The 25,496-nt window shown below is 39.5% G+C and overlaps 1 protein-coding gene across 1 annotated transcript in view; it reads left to right on the plus strand.

Annotated features, from left to right (window-relative positions):
* Window positions 1–25,496, plus strand: part of sls (sallimus) — a 111,135-nt gene that overhangs the window by 71,935 nt on the left and 13,704 nt on the right. Inside the window, exons 34-43 of the mRNA XM_085206653.1 lie at window positions 1,779–4,398; window positions 4,576–5,322; window positions 5,788–7,839; window positions 8,410–9,699; window positions 10,156–10,629; window positions 12,481–12,954; window positions 14,806–20,917; window positions 21,856–23,919; window positions 24,423–24,467; window positions 25,092–25,202. Coding sequence (XP_085062779.1) covers window positions 1,779–4,398; window positions 4,576–5,322; window positions 5,788–7,839; window positions 8,410–9,699; window positions 10,156–10,629; window positions 12,481–12,954; window positions 14,806–20,917; window positions 21,856–23,919; window positions 24,423–24,467; window positions 25,092–25,202 — 15,989 coding nt within the window. The remainder of the gene's footprint in view (window positions 1–1,778; window positions 4,399–4,575; window positions 5,323–5,787; window positions 7,840–8,409; window positions 9,700–10,155; window positions 10,630–12,480; window positions 12,955–14,805; window positions 20,918–21,855; window positions 23,920–24,422; window positions 24,468–25,091; window positions 25,203–25,496) is intronic.

The following is a 25,496-nucleotide window of genomic DNA, read 5'->3' on the forward strand; positions in this document are numbered from 1 at the left end:
AAACACAAGAAAATCACAAAGCGTATTATTAAAAAGAAGGAAGGTCCCAAAATCGAAACTACAGAAATTACCACTGAGCAATTAGACGACAAAACACCTGTTGTCTCAGTTCACACTACACAAGAAATAACTGACGATACTATCGCTCCACTTGACGAATTACACAAACCTGATAGGGCACAAATCGTAAAAGAAGAGCCAGAGGAGGTGAAAGTAACCGAAGTACATACGCTAACTGGGGAAACCAAAAAAGTCAAAACTACAAAGCGCGTCATTCGTAAGAAGCAGGGTCCCAAACAAGAAGTTACCGAGATAACAACTGTGGAAAAAGAAGGTGAAGAGCCCATTACGACTGTCTCTGTCGTAGACGAAGATACACCTAGGGAAGAGTCACAACCTGTTGAAATCATCGAACTTCCTGAGGAGACCGTTGTTGAAGAATTGGAGACATCAGATGGTAAGCCAAAACACAAGAAAATCACAAAGCGTATTATTAAAAAGAAGGTAGGTCCCAAAATCGAAACTACAGAAATTACCACTGAACAAGAAGACGACAAAACACCTGTTGTCTCAGTTCACACTACACAAGAAATAACTGACGATACTATCGTTCCACTTGACGAATTACACAAACTTGAAAGGGCACAAGTCGTAGAAGAAGAGCCAGAGGAGGTGAAAGTAACCGAAGTACATACGCTAACTGGGGAAACCAAAAAAGTCAAAACTACAAAGCGCGTCATTCGTAAGAAGCAGGGTCCCAAACAAGAAGTTACCGAGATAATGACTGTGGAAAAAGAAGGTGAAGAGCCCATTACGACTGTCTCTGTCGTAGACGAAGATACACCTAGGGAAGAGGCACAACCTGTTGAAATCATCGGACTTCCTGAGGAGACCGTTGTTGAAGAATTGGAGACATCAGATGGTAAGCCAAAACACAAGAAAATCACAAAGCGTATTATTAAAAAGAAGGTAGGTCCGAAAATCGAAACTACAGAAATTACCACTGAACAAGAAGACGACAAAACACCTGTTGTCTCAGCTTACACTACACAAAAAATAACTGATGACACTATCACTCCACTCGACGAATTACACAAACCAGATAGGGCACAAATCGTTGAAGAAACGCCAGAGGAGGTGAATGTAACCGAAGTACGTACGCAAAATGGGGAAACCAAGAAAGTCAAAGTAACAAAGCGCGTCATTCGTAAGAAGCAAGGTCCCAAACAAGAAGTTACCGAGATAACAACTGTGGAAAAAGAAGATGAAGAGCCCATAACCACTGTCTCTGTCGTAGACGAAGATACACCTAAGGAAGAGTCACAACCTGTTGAAATCATCGAACTTCCTGAGGAGACCGTTGTTGAAAAATTAGAGACATCAGATGGTAAGCCAAAATACAAGAAAATCACAAAGCGTATTATTAAAAAGAAGGTAGGTCCCAAAATCGAAACTACTCAAATTACCACTGAACAATTAGACGACAAAACACCTGTTGTCTCAGTTCACACTATACAAGAAATAACTGATGACACTATCACTCCACTCGACGAATTACACAAACCAGATAGGGCACAAATCGTTGAAGAAACGCCAGAGGAGGTGAAAGTAACCGAAGTACGTACGCTAACTGGGGAAACCAAAAAAGTCAAAACTACAAAGCGCGTCATTCGTAAGAAGCAGGGTCCCAAACAAGAAGTTACCGAGATAACAACTGTGGAAAAAGAAGGAGAAGAGCCTATTACGACTGTCTCTGTCGTAGACGAAGATACACCTAGGGAAGAGTCACAACCTGTTGAAATCATCGAACTTCCTGAGGAGACCGTTGTTGAAGAATTGGAGACATCAGATGGTAAGCCAAAACACAAGAAAATCACAAAGCGTATTATTAAAAAGAAGGTAGGTCCCAAAATCGAAACTACAGAAATTACCACTGAACAAGAAGACGACAAAACACCTGTTGTCTCAGTTCACACTACACAAGAAATAACTGACGATACTATCGCTCCACTTGACGAATTACACAAACCTGATAGGGCACAAATCGTAGAAGAAGAGCCAGAGGAGGTGAAAGTAACCGAAGTGTATACGCTAACTGGGGAAACCAAAAAAGTCAAAACTACAAAGCGCGTCATTCGTAAGAAGCAGGGTCCCAAACAAGAAGTTACCGAGATAACAACTGTGGAAAAAGAAGGTGAAGAGCCCATTACGACTGTCTCTGTCGTAGACGAAGATACACCTAGGGAAGAGTCACAACCTGTTGAAATCATCGAACTTCCTGAGGAGACCGTTGTTGAAGAATTGGAGACATCAGATGGTAAGCCAAAACACAAGAAAATCACAAAGCGTGTTATTAAAAAGAAGGTAGGTCCCAAAATCGAAACTACAGAAATTACCACTGAACAAGAAGACGACAAAACACCTGTTGTCTCAGTTCACACTACACAAGAATTAATTGACGACGCTATCACTCCACTAGACGAATTACACAAACCTGATAGGGCACAAATCGTAGAAGAAGAGCCAGAGAAGGTGAAAGTAACCGAAGTACGTACGCTAACTGGGGAAACCAAAAAAGACAAAACTACAAAGCGCGTCATCCGTAAGAAGCAAGGTCCCAAACAAGAAGTTACCGAGATAACAACTGTGGAAAAAGAAGGTGAAGAGCCCATTACGACTGTCTCTATCGTAGACGAAGATACACCTAGGGAAGAGTCACAACCTGTTGAAATCATCGAACTTCCTGAGGAGACCGTTGTTGAAGAATTGGAGACATCAGATGGTAAGCCAAAACACAAGAAAATCACAAAGCGTATTATTAAAAAGAAGGTAGGTCCCAAAATCGAAACTACAGAAATTACCACTGAACAAGAAGACGACAAAACACCTGTTGTCTCAGTTCACACTACACAAGAAATAACTGACGATACTATCGCTCCACTTGACGAATTACACAAACCTGATAGGGCACAAATCGTAGAAGAAGAGCCAGAGGAGGTGAAAGTAACCGAAGTACGTACGCTAACTGGTGAAACCAAAAAAGTCAAAACTACAAAGCGCGTCATCCGTAAGAAACAAGGTCCCAAACAAGAAGTTACCGAGATAACAACTGTGGAAAAAGAAGGTGAAGAGCCCATTACGACTGTCTCTGTCGTAGACGAAGATACACCTAGGGAAGAGTCACAACCTGTTGAAATCATCGAACTTCCTGAGGAGACCGTTGTTGAAGAATTGGAGACATCAGATGGTAAGCCAAAACACAAGAAAATCACAAAGCGTATTATTAAAAAGAAGGTAGGTCCCAAAATCGAAACTACAGAAATTACCACTGAACAATTAGACGACAAAACACCTGTTGTCTCAGTTCACACTACACAAGAAATAACTGACGATACTATCGCTCCACTTGACGAATTACACAAACCTGATAGGGCACAAATCGTAGAAGAAGAGCCAGAGGAGGTGAAAGTAACCGAAGTACATACGCTAACTGGGGAAACCAAAAAAGTCAAAACTACAAAGCGCGTCATTCGTAAGAAGCAGGGTCCCAAACAAGAAGTTACCGAGATAACAACTGTGGAAAAAGAAGGTGAAGAGCCCATTACGACTGTCTCTGTCGTAGACGAAGATACACCTAGGGAAGAGTCACAACCTGTTGAAATCATCGAACTTCCTGAGGAGACCGTTGTTGAAGAATTGGAGACATCAGATGGTAAGCCAAAACACAAGAAAATCACAAAGCGTATTATTAAAAAGAAGGTAGGCCCCAAAATCGAAACTACACAAATTATCACTGAGCAATTAGACGACAAAACACCTGTTGTGTCAGTTCACACTACACAAGAATTAATTGACGACTCTATCACTCCACTCGACGAATTACACAAACCTGATAGGGCGCAAATCGTAGAAGAAGAGCCAGAGAAGGTGAAAGTAACCGAAGTACGTACGCTAACTGGGGAAACCAAAAAAGTCAAAACTACAAAGCGCGTCATCCGTAAAAAGCAAGGTCCCAAACAAGAAGTTACCGAGATAACAACTGTGGAAAAAGAAGGTGAAGAGCCCATTACGACTGTCTCTGTCGTAGACGAAGATACACCTAGGGAAGAGTCACAACCTGTTGAAATCATCGAACTTCCTGAGGAGACCGTTGTTGAAGAATTGGAGACATCAGATGGTAAGCCAAAACACAAGAAAATCACAAAGCGTGTTATTAAAAAGAAGGTAGGTCCCAAAATCGAAACTACACAAATTACCACTGAACAATTAGACGATAAAACACCTGTTGTCTCAGTTCACACAACACAAGAATTAATTGACGACACTATCACTCCACTAGACGAATTACACAAACCTGATAGGGCACAAATCGTAGAAGAAGAGCCAGAGAAGGTGAAAGTAACCGAAGTACGTACGCTAACTGGGGAAACCAAAAAAGTCAAAGCTACAAAGCGCGTCATCCGTAAGAAGCAAGGTCCCAAACAAGAAGTTACCGAGATAACAACTGTGGAAAAAGAAGGTGAAGAGCCTATTACGACTGTCTCTGTCGTAGACGAAGATACACCTAGGGAAGAGTCACAACCTGTTGAAATCATCGAACTTCCTGAGGAGACCGTTGTTGAAGAATTGGAGACCTCAGATGGTAAGCCAAAACACAAGAAAATCACAAAGCGTATTATTAAAAAGAAGGTAGGTCCCAAAATCGAAACTACAGAAATTACCACTGAACAATTAGACGACAAAACACCTGTTGTCTCAGTTCACACTACACAAGAAATAACTGACGATACTATCGCTCCACTTGACGAATTACACAAACCTGATAGGGCACAAATCGTAGAAGAAGAGCCAGAGGAGGTGAAAGTAACCGAAGTACATACGCTAACTGGGGAAACCAAAAAAGTCAAAACTACAAAGCGCGTCATTCGTAAGAAGCAGGGTCCCAAACAAGAAGTTACCGAGATAACAACTGTGGAAAATGAAGGTGAAGAGCCTATTACGACTGTCTCTGTCGTAGACGAAGATACACCTAGGGAAGAGTCACAACCTGTTGAAATCATCGAACTTCCTGAGGAGACCGTTGTTGAAGAATTGGAGACCTCAGATGGTAAGCCAAAACACAAGAAAATCACAAAGCGTATTATTAAAAAGAAGGTAGGTCCCAAAATCGAAACTACAGAAATTACCACTGAACAAGAAGACGACAAAACACCTGTTGTCTCAGTTCACACTACACAAGAAATAACTGACGATACTATCGCTCCACTTGACGAATTACACAAACCTGATAGGGCACAAATCGTAGAAGAAGAGCCAGAGGAGGTGAAAGTAACCGAAGTACATACGCTAACTGGGGAAACCAAAAAAGTCAAAACTACAAAGCGCGTCATCCGTAAGAAGCAAGGTCCTAAGCAAGAAGTTACCGAGATAACAACTGTGGAAAAAGAAGGTGAAGAGCCCATTACGACTGTCTCTGTCGTAGACGAAGGTTCATCTAGGGAAGAGTCACAACCTGTTGAAATCATCGAACTTCCTGAGGAGACCGTTGTTGAAGAATTGGAGACATCAGATGGTAAGCCAAAACACAAGAAAATCACAAAGCGTATTATTAAAAAGAAGGTAGGTCCCAAAATCGAAACTACACAAATTACCACTGAACAATTAGACGACAAAACACCTGTTGTCTCAGTTCACACTACACAAGAATTCATTGACGACTCTATCACTCTACTCGACGAATTACACAAACCTGATAGGGCGCAAATCGTAGAAGAAGAGCCAGAGAAGGTGAAAGTAACTGAAGTACGTACACTAACTGGGGAAACCAAAAAAGTCAAAACTACAAAGCGCGTCATCCGTAAAAAGCAAGGTCCCAAACAAGAAGTTACCGAGATAACAACTGTGGAAAAAGAAGGTGAAGAGCCCATTACGACTGTCTCTGTCGTAGACGAAGATACACCTAGGGAAGAGTCACAACCTGTTGAAATCATCGAACTTCCTGAGGAGACCGTTGTTGAAGAATTGGAGACATCAGATGGTAAGCCAAAACACAAGAAAATCACAAAGCGTATTATTAAAAAGAAGGTAGGTCCCAAAATCGAAACTACACAAATTACCACTGAACAATTAGACGACAAAACACCTGTTGTCTCAGTTCACACTACACAAGAATTAATTGACGACTTTATCACTCCACTAGACGAATTACACAAACCTGATAGGACACAAATCGTAGAAGAAAAGCCAGAGGAGGTGAAAGTAACCGAAGTACGTACGCTAACTGGGGAAACCAAAAAAGTCAAAACTACAAAGCGCGTCATCCGTAAGAAGCAAGGTCCCAAACAAGAAGTTACCGAGATAACAACTGTGGAAAAAGAAGGTGAAGAGCCCATTACGACTGTCTCTGTCGTAGACGAAGGTACACCTAGGGAAGAGTCACAACCTATTGAAATCATCGAACTTCCTGAGGAGACCGTTGTTGAAGAATTGGAGACATCAGATGGTAAGCCAAAACACAAGAAAATCACAAAGCGTATTATTAAAAAGAAGGTAGGTCCCAAAATCGAAACTACAGAAATTACCACTGAACAAGAAGACGACAAAACACCTGTTGTCTCAGTTCACACTACACAAGAAATAACTGACGATACTATCGCTCCACTTGACGAATTACACAAACCTGATAGGGCACAAATCGTAGAAGAAGAGCCAGAGGAGGTGAAAGTAACCGAAGTACATACGCTAACTGGGGAAACCAAAAAAGTCAAAACTACAAAGCGCGTCATTCGTAAGAAGCAAGGTCCCAAACAAGAAGTTACCGAGATAACAACTGTGGAAAAAGAAGGTGAAGAGCCCATTACGACTGTCTCTGTCGTAGACGAAGGTTCACCTAGGGAAGAGTCACAACCTGTTGAAATCATCGAACTTCCTGAGGAGACCGTTGTTGAAGAATTGGAGACATCAGATGGTAAGCCAAAACACAAGAAAATCACAAAGCGTATTATTAAAAAGAAGGTAGGTCCCAAAATCGAAACTACAGAAATTACCACTGAACAAGAAGACGACAAAACACCTGTTGTCTCAGTTCACACTACACAAGAAATAACTGACGATACTATCGCTCCACTTGACGAATTACACAAACCTGATAGGGCACAAATCGTAGAAGAAGAGCCAGAGGAGGTGAAAGTAACCGAAGTACATACGCTAACTGGGGAAACCAAAAAAGTCAAAACTACAAAGCGCGTCATTCGTAAGAAGCAAGGTCCCAAACAAGAAGTTACCGAGATAACAACTGTGGAAAAAGAAGGTGAAGAGCCCATTACGACTGTCTCTGTCGTAGACGAAGATACACCTAGGGAAGAGTCACAACCTGTTGAAATCATCGAAATTCCTGAGGAGACCGTTGTTGAAGAATTGGAGACATCAGATGGTAAGCCAAAACACAAGAAAATCACAAAGCGTATTATTAAAAAGAAGGTAGGTCCCAAAATCGAAACTACACAAATTACCACTGAACAAGAAGACGACAAAACACCTGTTGTCTCAGTTCACACTACACAAGAAATAACTGACGATACTATCGCTCCACTTGACGAATTACACAAACCTGATAGGGCACAAATCGTAGAAGAAGAGCCAGAGGAGGTGAAAGTAACCGAAGTACATACGCTAACTGGGGAAACCAAAAAAGTCAAAACTACAAAGCGCGTCATTCGTAAGAAGCAAGGTCCTAAGCAAGAAGTTACCGAGATAACAACTGTAGAAAAAGAAGGTGAAGAGCCCATTACGACTGTCTCTGTCGTAGACGAAGATACACCTAGGGAAGAGTCACAACCTGTTGAAATCATCGAACTTCCTGAGGAGACCGTTGTTGAAGAATTGGAGACATCAGATGGTAAGCCAAAACACAAAAAAATCACAAAGCGTATTATTAAAAAGAAGGTAGGTCCCAAAATCGAAACTACACAAATTACCACTGAGCAATTAGACGACAAAACACCTGTTGTCTCAGTTCACACTACACAAGAATTAATTGACGACACTATCACTTCACTAGACGAATTACACAAACCTGATAGGGTACAAATCGTAGAAGAAGAGCCAGAAAAGGTGAAAGTAACCGAAGTACGTACGCTAACTGGGGAAACCAAAAAAGTCAAAACTACAAAGCGCGTCATCCGTAAGAAGCAAGGTCCCAAACAAGAAGTTACCGAGATAACAACTGTGGAAAAAGAAGGTGAAGAGCCCATTACGACTGTCTCTGTCGTAGACGAAGATACACCTAGGGAAGAGTCACAACCTGTTGAAATCATCGAACTTCCTGAGGAGACCGTTGTTGAAGAATTGGAGACATCAGATGGTAAGCCAAAACACAAGAAAATCACAAAGCGTATTATTAAAAAGAAGGTAGGTCCCAAAATCGAAACTACAGAAATTACCACTGAACAAGAAGACGACAAAACACCTGTTGTCTCAGTTCACACTACTCAAGAAATAACTGACGGTACTATCGCTCCACTTGACGAATTACACAAACCTGATAGGGCACAAATCGTAGAAGAAGAGCCAGAGGAGGTGAAAGTAACCGAAGTACATACGCTAACTGGGGAAACCAAAAAAGTCAAAACTACAAAGCGCGTCATTCGTAAGAAGCAGGGTCCCAAACAAGAAGTTACCGAGATAACAACTGTGGAAAAAGAAGGTGAAGAGCCCATTACGACTGTCTCTGTCGTAGACGAAGGTACACCTAGGGAAGAGTCACAACCTGTTGAAATCATCGAACTTCCTGAGGAGACCGTTGTTGAAGAATTGGAGACATCAGATGGTAAGCCAAAACACAAGAAAATCACAAAGCGTATTATTAAAAAGAAGGTAGGTCCCAAAATCGAAACTACACAAATTACCACTGAACAAGAAGACGACAAAACACCTGTTGTCTCAGTTCACACTACTCAAGAAATAACTGACGGTACTATCGCTCCACTTGACGAATTACACAAACCTGATAGGGCACAAATCGTAGAAGAAGAGCCAGAGGAGGTGAAAGTAACCGAAGTACATACGCTAACTGGGGAAACCAAAAAAGTCAAAACTACAAAGCGCGTCATTCGTAAGAAGCAAGGTCCCAAACAAGAAGTTACCGAGATAACAACTGTGGAAAAAGAAGGTGAAGAGCCCATTACGACTGTCTCTGTCGTAGACGAAGATACACCTAGGGAAGAGTCACAACCTGTTGAAATCATCGAACTTCCTGAGGAGACCGTCGTTGAAGAATTGGAGACATCAGATGGTAAGCCAAAACACAAGAAAATCACAAAGCGTATTATTAAAAAGAAGGTAGGTCCCAAAATCGAAACTACACAAATTACCACTGAACAATTAGACGACAAAACACCTGTTGTCTCAGTTCACACTACACAAGAATTAATTGACGACTTTATCACTCCACTAGACGAATTACACAAACCTGATAGGGCACAAATCGTAGAAGAAGAGCCAGAGGAAGTGAAAGTAACCGAAGTACGTACGCTAACTGGGGAAACCAAAAAAGTCAAAACTACAAAGCGCGTCATCCGTAAGAAGCAAGGTCCCAAACAAGAAATTACCGAGATAACAACTGTGGAAAAAGAAGGTGAAGAGCCCATTACGACTGTCTCTGTCGTAGACGAAGATACACCTAGAGAAGAGTCACAACCTGTTGAAATCATCGAAATTCCTGAGGAGACCGTTGTTGAAGAATTGGAGACATCAGATGGTAAGCCAAAACACAAGAAAATCACTAAGCGTATTATTAAAAAGAAGGTAGGTCCCAAAATCGAAACTACACAAATTACCACTGAACAATTAGACGACAAAACACCTGTTGTCTCAGTTCACACTACACAAGAATTAATTGACGACTTTATCACTCGACTAGACGAATTACACAAACCTGATAGGGCACAAATCGTAGAAGAAGAGCCAGAGGAAGTGAAAGTATCCGAAGTACGCACGCTAACTGGGGAAAACAAAAAAGTCAAAACTACAAAGCGCGTCATCCGTAAGAAGCAAGGTCCCAAACAAGAAGTTACCGAGATAACAACTGTGGAAAAAGAAGGTGAAGAGCCCATTACGACTGTCTCTGTCGTAGACGAAGATACACCTAGGGAAGAGTCACAACCTGTTGAAATCATCGAACTTCCTGAGGAGACCGTTGTTGAAGAATTGGAGACATCAGATGGTAAGCCAAAACACAAGAAAATCACAAAGCGTATTATTAAAAAGAAGGTAGGTCCCAAAATCGAAACTACACAAATTACCACTGAACAATTAGACGACAAAACACCTGTTGTCTCAGTTCACACTACACAAGAATTAATTGACGACTCTATCACTCCACTCGACGAATTACACATACCTGATCGGGCGCAAATCGTAGAAGAAGAGCCAGAGGAGGTGAAAGTAACCGAAGTACGTACGCTAACTGGGGAAACCAAAAAAGTCAAAACTACAAAGCGCGTCATCCGTAAGAAGCAAGGTCCCAAACAAGAAATTACCGAGATAACAACTGTGGAAAAAGAAGGTGAAGAGCCCATTACGACTGTCTCTGTCGTAGACGAAGATACACCTAGAGAAGAGTCACAACCTGTTGAAATCATCGAAATTCCTGAGGAGACCGTTGTTGAAGAATTGGAGACATCAGATGGTAAGCCAAAACACAAGAAAATCACTAAGCGTATTATTAAAAAAAAGGTAGGTCCCATAATCGAAACTACACAAATTACCACTGAACAAGTAGAGGACAAAACACCTGTTGTCACATTACACACTACACATGAATACACTGACGACACTATAGCTCCACTCGATGAATTACACAAACCTGATAGGGCACAAATCGTAGAAGAAAAGCCAGAAGAGGTAAAAGTAACCGAGGAACGTACGGATACTGGCGAAATCAAGAAAGTCAAAACTACAAAGCGCGTCATTCGTAAGAAGCAGGGTCCCAAACAAGAAATTACCGAGATAACAACTTTGGAAAAAGAAGGAGAAGAACCCATTACGATTGTCTCTGTCGTAGACGAAGATACACCTAGGGAAGAGTCACAACCTGTTGAAATCATCGAACTTCCTGAGGAGACCGTTGTTGAAGAATTGGAGACATCAGATGGTAAGCCAAAACACAAGAAAATCACAAAGCGTATTATTAAAAAGAAGGTAGGTCCCAAAATCGAAACTACTCAAATTACCACTGAACAATTAGACGACAAAACACCTGTTGTCTCAGTTCACACTATACAAGAAATAACTGATGACACTATCACTCCACTCGACGAATTACACAAACTTGAAAGGGCACAAATCGTAGAAGAAGAGCCAGAGGAGGTGAAAGTAACCGAAGTACATACGCTAACTGGGGAAACCAAAAAAGTCAAAACTACAAAGCGCGTCATTCGTAAGAAGCAGGGTCCCAAACAAGAAGTTACCGAGATAACAACTGTGGAAAAAGAAGGTGAAGAGCCCATTACGACTGTCTCTGTCGTAGACGAAGATACACCTAGGGAAGAGTCACAACCTGTTGAAATCATCGAACTTCCTGAGGAGACCGTTGTTGAAGAATTGGAGACATCAGATGGTAAGCCAAAACACAAGAAAATCACAAAGCGTATTATTAAAAAGAAGGTAGGTCCCAAAATCGAAACTACTCAAATTACCACTGAACAATTAGACGACAAAACACCTGTTGTCTCAGTTCACACTATACAAGAAATAACTGATGACACTATCACTCCACTCGACGAATTACACAAACTTGAAAGGGTACAAATCGTAGAAGAAGAGCCAGAGGAGGTGAAAGTAACCGAAGTACATACGCTAACTGGGGAAACCAAAAAAGTCAAAACTACAAAGCGCGTCATTCGTAAGAAGCAGGGTCCCAAACAAGAAGTTACCGAGATAACAACTGTGGAAAAAGAAGGTGAAGAGCCCATTACGACTGTCTCTGTCGTAGACGAAGATACACCTAGAGAAGAGTCACAACCTGTTGAAATCATCGAAATTCCTGAGGAGACCGTTGTTGAAGAATTGGAGACATCAGATGGTAAGCCAAAACACAAGAAAATCACTAAGCGTATTATTAAAAAGAAGGTAGGTCCCAAAATCGAAACTACACAAATTACCACTGAACAATTAGACGACAAAACACCTGTTGTCTCAGTTCACACTACACAAGAATTAATTGACGACTTTATCACTCCACTAGACGAATTACACAAACCTGATAGGGCACAAATCGTAGAAGAAGAGCCAGAGGAAGTGAAAGTATCCGAAGTACGCACGCTAACTGGGGAAAACAAAAAAGTCAAAACTACAAAGCGCGTCATCCGTAAGAAGCAAGGTCCCAAACAAGAAGTTACCGAGATAACAACTGTGGAAAAAGAAGGTGAAGAGCCCATTACGACTGTCTCTGTCGTAGACGAAGATACACCTAGGGAAGAGTCACAACCTGTTGAAATCATCGAACTTCCTGAGGAGACCGTTGTTGAAGAATTGGAGACATCAGATGGTAAGCCAAAACACAAGAAAATCACAAAGCGTATTATTAAAAAGAAGGTAGGTCCCAAAATCGAAACTACACAAATTACCACTGAACAATTAGACGACAAAACACCTGTTGTCTCAGTTCACACTACACAAGAATTAATTGACGACTCTATCACTCCACTCGACGAATTACACATACCTGATCGGGCGCAAATCGTAGAAGAAGAGCCAGAGGAGGTGAAAGTAACCGAAGTACGTACGCTAACTGGGGAAACCAAAAAAGTCAAAACTACAAAGCGCGTCATCCGTAAGAAGCAAGGTCCCAAACAAGAAATTACCGAGATAACAACTGTGGAAAAAGAAGGTGAAGAGCCCATTACGACTGTCTCTGTCGTAGACGAAGATACACCTAGAGAAGAGTCACAACCTGTTGAAATCATCGAAATTCCTGAGGAGACCGTTGTTGAAGAATTGGAGACATCAGATGGTAAGCCAAAACACAAGAAAATCACTAAGCGTATTATTAAAAAGAAGGTAGGTCCCATAATCGAAACTACACAAATTACCACTGAACAAGTAGAGGACAAAACACCTGTTGTCACATTACACACTACACATGAATACACTGACGACACTATAGCTCCACTCGATGAATTACACAAACCTGATAGGGCACAAATCGTAGAAGAAAAGCCAGAAGAGGTAAAAGTAACCGAGGAACGTACGGATACTGGCGAAATCAAGAAAGTCAAAACTACAAAGCGCGTCATTCGTAAGAAGCAGGGTCCCAAACAAGAAATTACCGAGATAACAACTTTGGAAAAAGAAGGAGAAGAACCCATTACGATTGTCTCTGTCGTAGACGAAGATACACCTAGGGAAGAGTCACAACCTGTTGAAATCATCGAACTTCCTGAGGAGACCGTTGTTGAAGAATTGGAGACATCAGATGGTAAGCCAAAACACAAGAAAATCACAAAGCGTATTATTAAAAAGAAGGTAGGTCCCAAAATCGAAACTACTCAAATTACCACTGAACAATTAGACGACAAAACACCTGTTGTCTCAGTTCACACTATACAAGAAATAACTGATGACACTATCACTCCACTCGACGAATTACACAAACTTGAAAGGGCACAAATCGTAGAAGAAGAGCCAGAGGAGGTGAAAGTAACCGAAGTACATACGCTAACTGGGGAAACCAAAAAAGTCAAAACTACAAAGCGCGTCATTCGTAAGAAGCAGGGTCCCAAACAAGAAATTACCGAGATAACAACTTTGGAAAAAGAAGGAGAAGAACCCATTACGACTGTCTCTGTCGTAGACGAAGATACACCTAGGGAAGAGTCACAACCTGTTGAAATCATCGAACTTCCTGAGGAGACCGTTGTTGAAGAATTGGAGACATCAGATGGTAAGCCAAAACACAAGAAAATCACAAAGCGTATTATTAAAAAGAAGGTAGGTCCCATAATCGAAACTACACAAATTACCACTGAACAATTAGACGAAAAAACACCTGTTGTCTCAGTTCACACTACACAAGAATTAATTGACGACACTATCACTCCACTAGACGAATTACACAAACCTGATAGGGCACAAATCGTAGAAGAAGAGCCAGAGGAAGTGAAAGTAACCGAAGTACATACCCTACCTGGGGAAACCAAAAAAGTCAAAACTACAAAGCGCGTCATCCGTAAGAAGCAAGGTCCTAAGCAAGAAGTTACCGAGATAACAACTGTGGAAAAAGAAGGTGAAGAGCCCATTACGACTGTCTCTGTCGTAGACGAAGATACACCTAGGGAAGAGTCACAACCTGTTGAAATCATTGAACTTCCTGAGGAGACCGTTGTTGAAGAATTGGAGACATCAGATGGTAAGCCAAAACACAAAAAAATCACAAAGCGTAATATTAAAAAGAAGGTAGGTCCCAAAATCGAAACTACACAAATTACCACTGAGCAATTAGACGACAAAACACCTGTTGTCTCAGTTCACACTACACAAGAATTAATTGACGACACTATCACTTCACTAGACGAATTACACAAACCTGATAGGGTACAAATCGTAGAAGAAGAGCCAGAGAAGGTGAAAGTAACCGAAGTACGTACGCTAACTGGGGAAACCAAAAAAGTCAAAACTACAAAGCGCGTCATCCGTAAGAAGAAAGGTCCCAAACAAGAAGTTACCGAGATCACAACTGTGGAAAACGAAGGTGAAGAGCCCATTACGACTGTCTCTGTCGTAGACGAAGATACACCTAGGGAAGAGTCACAACCTGTTGAAATCATCGAACTTCCTGAGGAGACCGTTGTTGAAGAATTGGAGACATCAGATGGTAAGCCAAAACACAAGAAAATCACAAAGCGTATTATTAAAAAGAAGGTAGGTCCCAAAATCGAAACTACACAAATTACCACTGAACAATTAGACGACAAAACACCTGTTGTCTCAGTTCACACTACACAAGAATTAATTGACGACTCTATCACTCCACTCGACGAATTACACATACCTGATCGGGCGCAAATCGTAGAAGAAGAGCCAGAGGAGGTGAAAGTAACCGAAGTACGTACGCTAACTGGGGAAACCAAAAAAGTCAAAACTACAAAGCGCGTCATCCGTAAGAAGCAAGGTCCCAAACAAGAAATTACCGAGATAACAACTGTGGAAAAAGAAGGTGAAGAGCCCATTACGACTGTCTCTGTCGTAGACGAAGATACACCTAGGGAAGAGTCACAACCTGTTGAAATCATCGAACTTCCTGAGGAGACCGTTGTTGAAGAATTGGAGACATCAGATGGTAAGCCAAAACACAAGAAAATCACTAAGCGTATTATTAAAAAGAAGGTAGGTCCCAAAATCGAAACTACACAAATTACCACAGAACAAGTAGAGGACAAAACACCTGTTGTCACAGTACACACTACACATGAATACACTGACGACACTATAGCTCCACTCGATGAATTACACAAACCTGATAGGGCACAAATCGTAGAAGAAAAGCCAGAAGAGGTAAAAGTAACCGAGGAACGTACGGATACTGGCGAAATCAAGAAAGTCAAAACTACAAAGCGCGTCATTCGTAAGAAGCAGGGTCCCAAACAAGAAATTACCGAGATAACAACTTTGGAAAAAGAAGGAGAAGAACCCATTACGATTGTCTCTGTCGTAGACGAAGATACACCTAGGGAAGAGTCACAACCTGTTGAAATCATCGAACTTCCTGAGGAGACCGTTGTTGAAGAATTGGAGACATCAGATGGTAAGCCAAAACACAAGAAAATCACAAAGCGTATTATTAAAAAAAAGGTAGGTCCCATAATCGAAACTACACAAATTACCACTGAACAATTAGACGACAAAACACCTGTTGTCTCAGTTCACACTACACAAGAATTAATTGACGACACTATCACTCCACTAGACGAATTACACAAACCTGATAGGGCACAAATCGTAGAAGAAGAGCCAGAGGAAGTGAAAGTAACCGAAGTACATACCCTACCTGGGGAAACCAAAAAAGTCAAAACTACAAAGCGCGTCATCCGTAAGAAGCAAGGTCCTAAGCAAGAAGTTACCGAGATAACAACTGTGGAAAAAGAAGGTGAAGAGCCCATTACGACTGTCTCTGTCGTAGACGAAGATACACCTAGGGAAGAGTCACAACCTGTTGAAATCATCGAACTTCCTGAGGAGACCGTTGTTGAAGAATTGGAGACATCAGATGGTAAGCCAAAACACAAGAAAATCACAAAGCGTATTTTTAAAAAGAAGGTAGGTCCCAAAATCGAAACTACACAAATTACCACTGAACAATTAGACGACAAAACACATGTTGTCTCAGTTCACACTACACAAGAATTTATTGACGACACTATCACTCCACTAGACGAATTACACAAACCTGATAGGGCACAAATCGTAGAAGAAAAGCCAGAGGAGGTGAAAGTAACCGAAGTACGTACGCTAACTGGGGAAACCAAAAAAGTCAAAACTACAAAGCGCGTCATTCGTAAGAAGCAGGGTCCCAAACAAGAAATTACCGAGATAACAACTGTGGAAAAAGAAGGAGAAGAACCCATTACGACTGTCTCTGTCGTAGACGAAGATACACCTAGGGAAGAGTCACAACCTGTTGAAATCATCGAACTTCCTGAGGAGACCGTTGTTGAAGAATTGGAGACATCAGATGGTAAGCCAAAACACAAGAAAATCACAAAGCGTATTATTAAAAAGAAGGTAGGTCCCAAAATCGAAACTACACAAATTACCACTGAACAATTAGACGACAAAACACCTGTTGTCTCAGTTCACACTACACAAGAATTAATTGACGACTCTATCACTCCACTCGACGAATTACACATACCTGATCGGGCGCAAATCGTAGAAGAAGAGCCAGAGGAGGTGAAAGTAACCGAAGTACGTACGCTAACTGGGGAAACCAAAAAAGTCAAAACTACAAAGCGCGTCATCCGTAAGAAGCAAGGTCCCAAACAAGAAATTACCGAGATAACAACTGTGGAAAAAGAAGGTGAAGAGCCCATTACGACTGTCTCTGTCGTAGACGAAGATACACCTAGGGAAGAGTCACAACCTGTTGAAATCATCGAACTTCCTGAGGAGACCGTTGTTGAAGAATTGGAGACATCAGATGGTAAGCCAAAACACAAGAAAATCACTAAGCGTATTATTAAAAAGAAGGTAGGTCCCAAAATCGAAACTACACAAATTACCACAGAACAAGTAGAGGACAAAACACCTGTTGTCACAGTACACACTACACATGAATACACTGACGACACTATAGCTCCACTCGATGAATTACACAAACCTGATAGGGCACAAATCGTAGAAGAAAAGCCAGAAGAGGTAAAAGTAACCGAGGAACGTACGGATACTGGCGAAATCAAGAAAGTCAAAACTACAAAGCGCGTCATTCGTAAGAAGCAGGGTCCCAAACAAGAAATTACCGAGATAACAACTTTGGAAAAAGAAGGAGAAGAACCCATTACGATTGTCTCTGTCGTAGACGAAGATACACCTAGGGAAGAGTCACAACCTGTTGAAATCATCGAACTTCCTGAGGAGACCGTTGTTGAAGAATTGGAGACATCAGATGGTAAGCCAAAACACAAGAAAATCACAAAGCGTATTATTAAAAAAAAGGTAGGTCCCATAATCGAAACTACACAAATTACCACTGAACAATTAGACGACAAAACACCTGTTGTCTCAGTTCACACTACACAAGAATTAATTGACGACACTATCACTCCACTAGACGAATTACACAAACCTGATAGGGCACAAATCGTAGAAGAAGAGCCAGAGGAAGTGAAAGTAACCGAAGTACATACCCTACCTGGGGAAACCAAAAAAGTCAAAACTACAAAGCGCGTCATCCGTAAGAAGCAAGGTCCTAAGCAAGAAGTTACCGAGATAACAACTGTGGAAAAAGAAGGTGAAGAGCCCATTACGACTGTCTCTGTCGTAGACGAAGATACACCTAGGGAAGAGTCACAACCTGTTGAAATCATCGAACTTCCTGAGGAGACCGTTGTTGAAGAATTGGAGACATCAGATGGTAAGCCAAAACACAAGAAAATCACAAAGCGTATTATTAAAAAGAAGGTAGGTCCGAAAATCGAAACTACACAAATTACCACTGAACAATTAGACGACAAAACACCTGTTGTCTCAGTTCACACTACACAAGAATTAATTGACGACTCTATCACTCCACTCGACGAATTACACATACCTGATCGGGCGCAAATCGTAGAAGAAGAGCCAGAGGAGGTGAAAGTAACCGAGGTACGTACGCTAACTGGGGAAACCAAAAAAGTCAAAACTACAAAGCGCGTCATCCGTAAGAAGCAAGGTCCCAAACAAGAAATTACCGAGATAACAACTGTGGAAAAAGAAGGTGAAGAGCCCATTACGACTGTCTCTGTCGTATACGAAGATACACCTAGGGAAGAGTCACAACCTGTTGAAATCATCGAACTTCCTGAGGAGACCGTTGTTGAAGAATTGGAGACATCAGATGGTAAGCCAAAACACAAGAAAATCACTAAGCGTATTATTAAAAAGAAGGTAGGTCCCAAAATCGAAACTACACAAATTACCACAGAACAAGTAGAGGACAAAACACCTGTTGTCACAGTACACACTACACATGAATACACTGACGACACTATAGCTCCACTCGATGAATTACACAAACCTGATAGGGCACAAATCGTAGAAGAAAAGCCAGAAGAGGTAAAAGTAACCGAGGAACGTACGGATACTGGCGAAATCAATAAAGTCAAAACTACAAAACGCGTCATTCGTAAGAAGCAGGGTCCCAAACAAGAAATTACCGAGATAACAACTTTGGAAAAAGAAGGAGAAGAACCCATTACGATTGTCTCTGTCGTAGACGAAGATACACCTAGGGAAGAGTCACAACCTATTGAAATCATCGAACTTCCTGAGGAGACCGTTGTTGAAGAATTGGAGACATCAGATGGTAAGCCAAGACACAAGAAAATCACAAAGCGTTTTATTAAAAAGAAGGTAGGTCCGAAAATCGAAACTACACAAATTATCACTGAACAATTAGACGACAAAACACCTGTTGTCTCAGTTCACACTACACAAGAATTAATTGACGACACTATCACTCCACTAGACGAATTACACAAACCTGATAGGGCACAAATCGTAGAAGAAGAGCCAGAGGAAGTGAAAGTAACCGAAGTACATACGCTACCTGGGGAAACCAAAAAAGTCAAAACTACAAAGCGCGTCATCCGTAAGAAGCAAGGTCCTAAGCAAGAAGTTACCGAGATAACAACTGTGGAAAAAGAAGGTGAAGAGCCCATTACGACTGTCTGTGTCGTAGACGAAGATACACCTAGGGAAGAGTCACAACCTGTTGAAATCATCGAACTTCCTGAGGAGACCGTTGTTGAAGAATTAGAGACATCAGATGGTAAGCCAAAACACAAGAAAATCACAAAGCGTTTTATTAAAAAGAAGGTAGGTCCGAAAATCGAAACTACACAAATTATCACTGAACAATTAGACGACAAAACACCTGTTGTCTCAGTTCACACTACACAAGAATTAATTGACGACTCTATCACTTCACTCGACGAATTACACATACCTGATCGGGCGCAAATCGTAGAAGAAGAGCCAGAGGAGGTGAAAGTAACCGAAGTACGTACGCTAACTGGGGAAACCAAAAAAGTCAAAACTACAAAGCGCGTCATCCGTAAGAAACAAGGTCCCAAACAAGAAATTACCGAGATAACAACTGTGGAAAAAGAAGGTGAAGAGCCCATTACGACTGTCTCTGTCGTAGACGAAGATACACCTAGGGAAGAGTCACAACCTGTTGAAATCATCGAAATTCCTGAGGAGACCGTTGTTGAAGAATTGGAGACATCAGATGGTAAGCCAAAACACAAGAAAATCACTAAGCGTATTATTAAAAAGAAGGTAGGTCCCATAATCGAAACTACACAAATTACCACAGAACAAGTAGAGGACAAAACACCTGTTGTCACAGTACACACTACACATGAATACACTGACGACACTATAGCTCCACTCGATGAATTACACAAACCTGATAGGGCACAAATCGTAGAAGAAAAGCCAGAAGAGGTAAAAGTAACCGAGGAACGTACGGATACTGGCGAAATCAAGAAAGTCAAAACTACAAAGCGCGTCATCCGTGAGAAACAAGGTCCTAAGCATGAAGTAACCGAGTTAACAACAGCGAAAAGAGAAGGTGAAGAACCCATAACGACTGTTTCTGTCTTTGACGAAGATATGCCTATGGATGAGTCACAACCCGTTGAAATCTTCGAGCTTCCTGAGGAGATCGTTGTTGAAGAAGTGGAAACACCACATGGTAAGCCAAAGCACAAGAAAACCACTAAGCGTATTATTAAAAAGAAGGCAGGTCCCAAAATCGAAACTACACAAATTACCACTGAACAAGTAGAGGACAACACACCTGTTGTCACAGTACACACTATACATGAATACACTGACGACACTATTACTCCACTCGATGAATTACACAAACCAGATAGGGCACAAATCGTAGAAAAAAACCCAGAGGAGGTAAAAATAACCGAAGAACGTACAGATACTGGCGAAATCAAGAAAGTCAAAACTACTTTGCGCATCATCCATAAGAAACAAGGTCCTAACCGTGAAATAACCGAGATCACAACTGTGGATAAAGAAGGTGAAGAGCCCATAACGACAGTCTCTGTCGTTGATGAAAATACGCCTAGGGAAGAGTCACAGCCCGTAAAAATTTTTGAGCTTTCTGAAGATACCGTCGTTGAAGAAATGGAGACTTCAAATGGTAAGGCAAAATAAAAAATTACACTTAGCAAAACATCTGCGGAAGTTAAATACATACATTACAGACGAATATACTTACACGTTACCACCTGTTGGATTTAATAAATTTATTGATAATAAAATTGTTGTTTAACCAAAAAAATCAATACCAAAAAGCCGGTCTTAGTTCGGAAATTTACTGCTCAAATGTAAGACATTAAACTGTCAACAACTTTTCTATTTTCCAATCTAAAGAATGAAGTAAAAATAAACTTTCAAAAGTTGTTGAATCTTTAAACTATCGAGTGTTAATGATATTGATATGATGGTATTCGGTAGGTTATATTAAGTTATATTATAAGTATATCCCAAATATTGAACAGTGTTATCGTATGTTAACTGTTACACATATATTCACGTCCACACATACATGCTCACACATATACATGTTTTACTTGATCAAAAGTAACAATTATAAAAGTAGTGCGTAATTATAAACAAGCAATGTTTTACGTTTTATTGTTAAATATGTTAATGCATTTGTAAATAATATGAATATTATTTGATATATTTGTGTTTTTGTTACATAAAAACCTGCCATTACAAAAAATTTTTTTTGTATACCTATCGAAGTTATTTATCATATATATTATATTCAACTCACATCAAGATTTGATAGACCCTCAAGATTGTCACCTGATTATTTTTTTATTTGTACTTTGTTACTTTTTTTTTATAATTCGTTAATGGTACACAATTATTAACATGTTCTAAATTAGTACCTTAAATAATTGCGTAACGTTGTTATGTTAATTATTTTTCACTCTGTATACTATTTGTTACGTCTATTTTTTATTCACAAAAAAAATCATAAATGTCAGCATTACTATTATGAATTGCCGTTTAATGCTTTATTATCTAGGCTGTGTATTTAACTTACACGTCTTTTTTCCTGTTTAGAGAAAACATGTGAAAAGCCTGAAGAAGTGTTGGAAGAATTGCCAAAAGAAATAGAAAGAAATGAAGATGAAAAACAAAAAGTAAAAACCAAGCTACTTTCAAAACCACAGAAAATAGAACATGGCTCAGTTAAAATAAGTAAAGCACAACACGCAGAAGACACAGCTCAACCCCACTTCACTAAACTTAAACTTAAAAAACCAGTAGTAAAACCTAAACAAGAATCTGCTATTCCTTCGTTACCTAAAATACAACTCAAAAGTCGCGTTAAGTTTGTTACTGATTGGCCACCAGAAGAAGTGAAACCAATCGTCACATATATAGGTAGCGTAAAGCAAAGTGGAGAATTATCGAGAAATATTAAAGAAGCAGCCAAAATTAAAAAGAAACCTATAAAAACACCAAAGATACCAGAATTTGAAAAAACAGAACTGGAAAAGCCAGATGATTTTAATTATGCTAAAGAAACGGGTGACTTACAAGATGATGTTGTTGAAATACCAAAAGAAATAATACATGAAGATCTTGAAGAAGAAAAACAACCCGAGTCTGAATCAATGGAAACACCTAAGCCTCCGGAAAAGATTAGTGATTCTATTAAGATTAAGAAAAAGCCAGCTCTAAAACCAATGCCAATAGAAGAAAAAACTATCGAAGAAAACAAACCTCAATTTATAGAAAGTACTGAACCCTTATTTAGAAAACTCAAATTAAAAAAATCTATAATAAAATCAAAAGCTGAAGAATCGGTTGCAAAACTTCCTAAAGTACAACTTAAGAGTCGTGTTAAATATGTGACAGATTGGCCACCAGTTATTATAAAACCTAATATTTGCGATTTAGGATGCATTCGACAAAATGGAATTCTTTCCCGAAACATAAAAGAAGCAACAAAAATTAAGAAAAAAGTTGTAAGACAACCAGTTCTACCAGATTTGCAGAAAGTAGAATTAGAAAAGCCCATGTTTACTCATGAGGATATAGTAGATTCTGTTGCTAAATTTCCTGAAAAGGTCGTTATAGAACCGATAAATGAAAATGCTAAAGAATCATTAAAAGTTAAAGAGGAATCACCTGAAACGGAACTTAAGGAAGAACCGCAAGTAAATGAAAATATAATTGAAGATGGTAAAGAAGATGTACCTCAAAATATCACCATAAAACCAAGACGACCAAGTATAAAAAAGGTGGAAGAAATAGTTGATGAAATTACAATAAAAAAGAAATTGAAGCCTATTCGAAAATCTTCTGTATCTCTACCAGAAATAACAGAACCCGAAGAAGTCACTTTTAGACCTAAAAGCGTAAAAACTAAAGAGGATGTAGAACAAGAATTTAATATACAATTAGATTCATATCTTGAAGAAGAAATTTCGATGTCAAGTAAAGTTAAATTAAAGCCTCAAAAGCAACCCACGTTTAGTGAGGAAGCGAATGAAGCATCTATTAAATTCTATGAAGAGAAAGAAGGTGAAAGTATAGTAGAAATTATAGAAAATGATCAAATTAAGGAAGAAAATACTAATATTACAATGCCACTGAAAACACCCAAGAAAAAAGTAAAAGAGACTATAGAGGACTTAACATCGAATGTTACCTTAGCTAAACCTAAATCTGATAAGATAAAAGAAATTATAGAAGATTTTACATTTGAAGTAGGTAAAAAAATCGATTTTACTTTAGACAACCAAGAAATATCTTTTGATTTCAAACACCATATTGAAGATTTTAAACAGGAAGAACTTTCTTTATCTAGTAATATAAAATTAGCTCATAAGAAAAAGAATATTTTATCTGAAGAAGCAGATGAAGCCTCAATTCGTATAGAAAAGGAGGTTGAGGATGATAGCCAAGCTGAAGAAATAATTATTAGTGAAGCTGAATCTGAAGAAAATGTTGAAATGGTACTTAAACGGAAACCTAAGAAACCAACTTATGAAGTTAGTGAAGTGGAAGAGCTGAGTGTGGAATTCAAGCCCAAAAGAATAATGAGCCAAACGTTCGAAGAAGACAAACTTACTATATCAACTAAAAGAAAACCCAAGAAGCCATCAGTTGTGCAAGGTAAACACAATATTTATTTAGATGCCAATAAAGTGTGTATTTATACAAACAAATTTTTTTATATCTATAACTAGTTCTTACCTGCGACTTTGCCTGTGTGGTCTAATGAAAATAACTAAGATTTACTTTGGTCACTTATTATTATCCTAGAATGTGGCCTGGAATATGTGGCCATTAATGTGGCTCCGACCACAAATACAGGGGGTTACATCTTAATGGCGATGAAACCAAAATTGTAGACAAAATACGTTACCTGCAAATTTAGTAAGTTAGTTTAGTAAGTTACTATATTTAGAAGTTACTATATTTAGAATTACATAGAATACAAAATATAACTATGAAATAGTTTATAAAAATCTGTAAATCTGACTGGCTGGGGGATGGTAGCCAATCGAACGCACAACCGTTGCGTTACAGTCAGACCCTTGTGTCGCTGCGCCACGACGGCCTCAATAAAATAATAAAAAACTTGTATTGCTATTTAAAACTTTATTAATTTTCAGAAGCGGAAGCTACTATGAATATTGCTAAAGAACAAGAATTTCCAGGTTTGTTTGTATATATTGTATTTTTTTAACCTTATTTTTGTTTCTCGCATCGGATAGGCAGATTAAATATAGTGCTAAGACACTCCGTTCCTCACTAACCGCCGAATTTTAGAGATATTACGTTTTAATAGGCGAATCTCAATGCCGCTCCTTGTCTTGTTACCAGAGCGAAGAAATAAAACTAATTTCTTCCTGAGTGAAAATCGAACCCGCTACGTAAAATTATATTAACATCACATAATTATGTCACCCTGCTTAGTTGGTAGGAACCCAGTGCAATTGTATATGATTAATAGCAAACTGAACTTAAAACAACAGTTGTATTTGTGTGAAAAACGAATAAAATAACTACTTTTTTAACATTTTTAATAATCTTATACATAAATGTATGTATAAGATGATTATTCTACCTTGTGCTTGTCTTCCTGCTCACCCTATACTAATGAATTGATTTTGATAAAAGTTTATACTTAAGTTTTCAATGGGCTCCTAAATAGTTTGTGATGCAATTCGACCAGTAATGTGGTTCTACAGTCGCTGTGGTTTATATTTGCATTATATTTTTGTCCTTAAAAACAGAGTATAATCGTAATTAAATGAAATATTTCATTTTCCGTATTACAGAAACTCCAATGAACGTCCGGTGCGGAGACACAGTGTTTGCTGTTTATTCGTACGTAGCGGAAACTGATGAAGCTATTAATCTGGTTGAGGGCGAACGTCTGTATATTCTAGGTAAGTATTTTAATTTCTTCATGCCTAGATCAGGGTAGGGGGATGGAATATAGTACTAAGAAACTCCCTTCCACACTTTTCGCCCATTTGCGAGATATTGCGTGTTCAGTGGAGGAACTCATCAGACTACCTTGTTACCAGAGCGAGGAAAATAAACAATTAAATAATTATTTTTTCCGATTGGAAATCGGTCTGGAATTAAGTGAGTGTAACTTTACAGTGTAATTATATAAAAACCGTTTAAAAAAAGTCACTTGCTCTATGTAACAATTTATAAATATGAATCAAATATCA

This window comes from Heliconius melpomene, chromosome 21 (genome assembly GCF_056956725.1).
Source record: "Heliconius melpomene rosina isolate 202511_hmr_F chromosome 21, ASM5695672v1, whole genome shotgun sequence".
In the NCBI taxonomy this organism is placed as follows: domain Eukaryota; kingdom Metazoa; phylum Arthropoda; class Insecta; order Lepidoptera; family Nymphalidae; genus Heliconius; species Heliconius melpomene.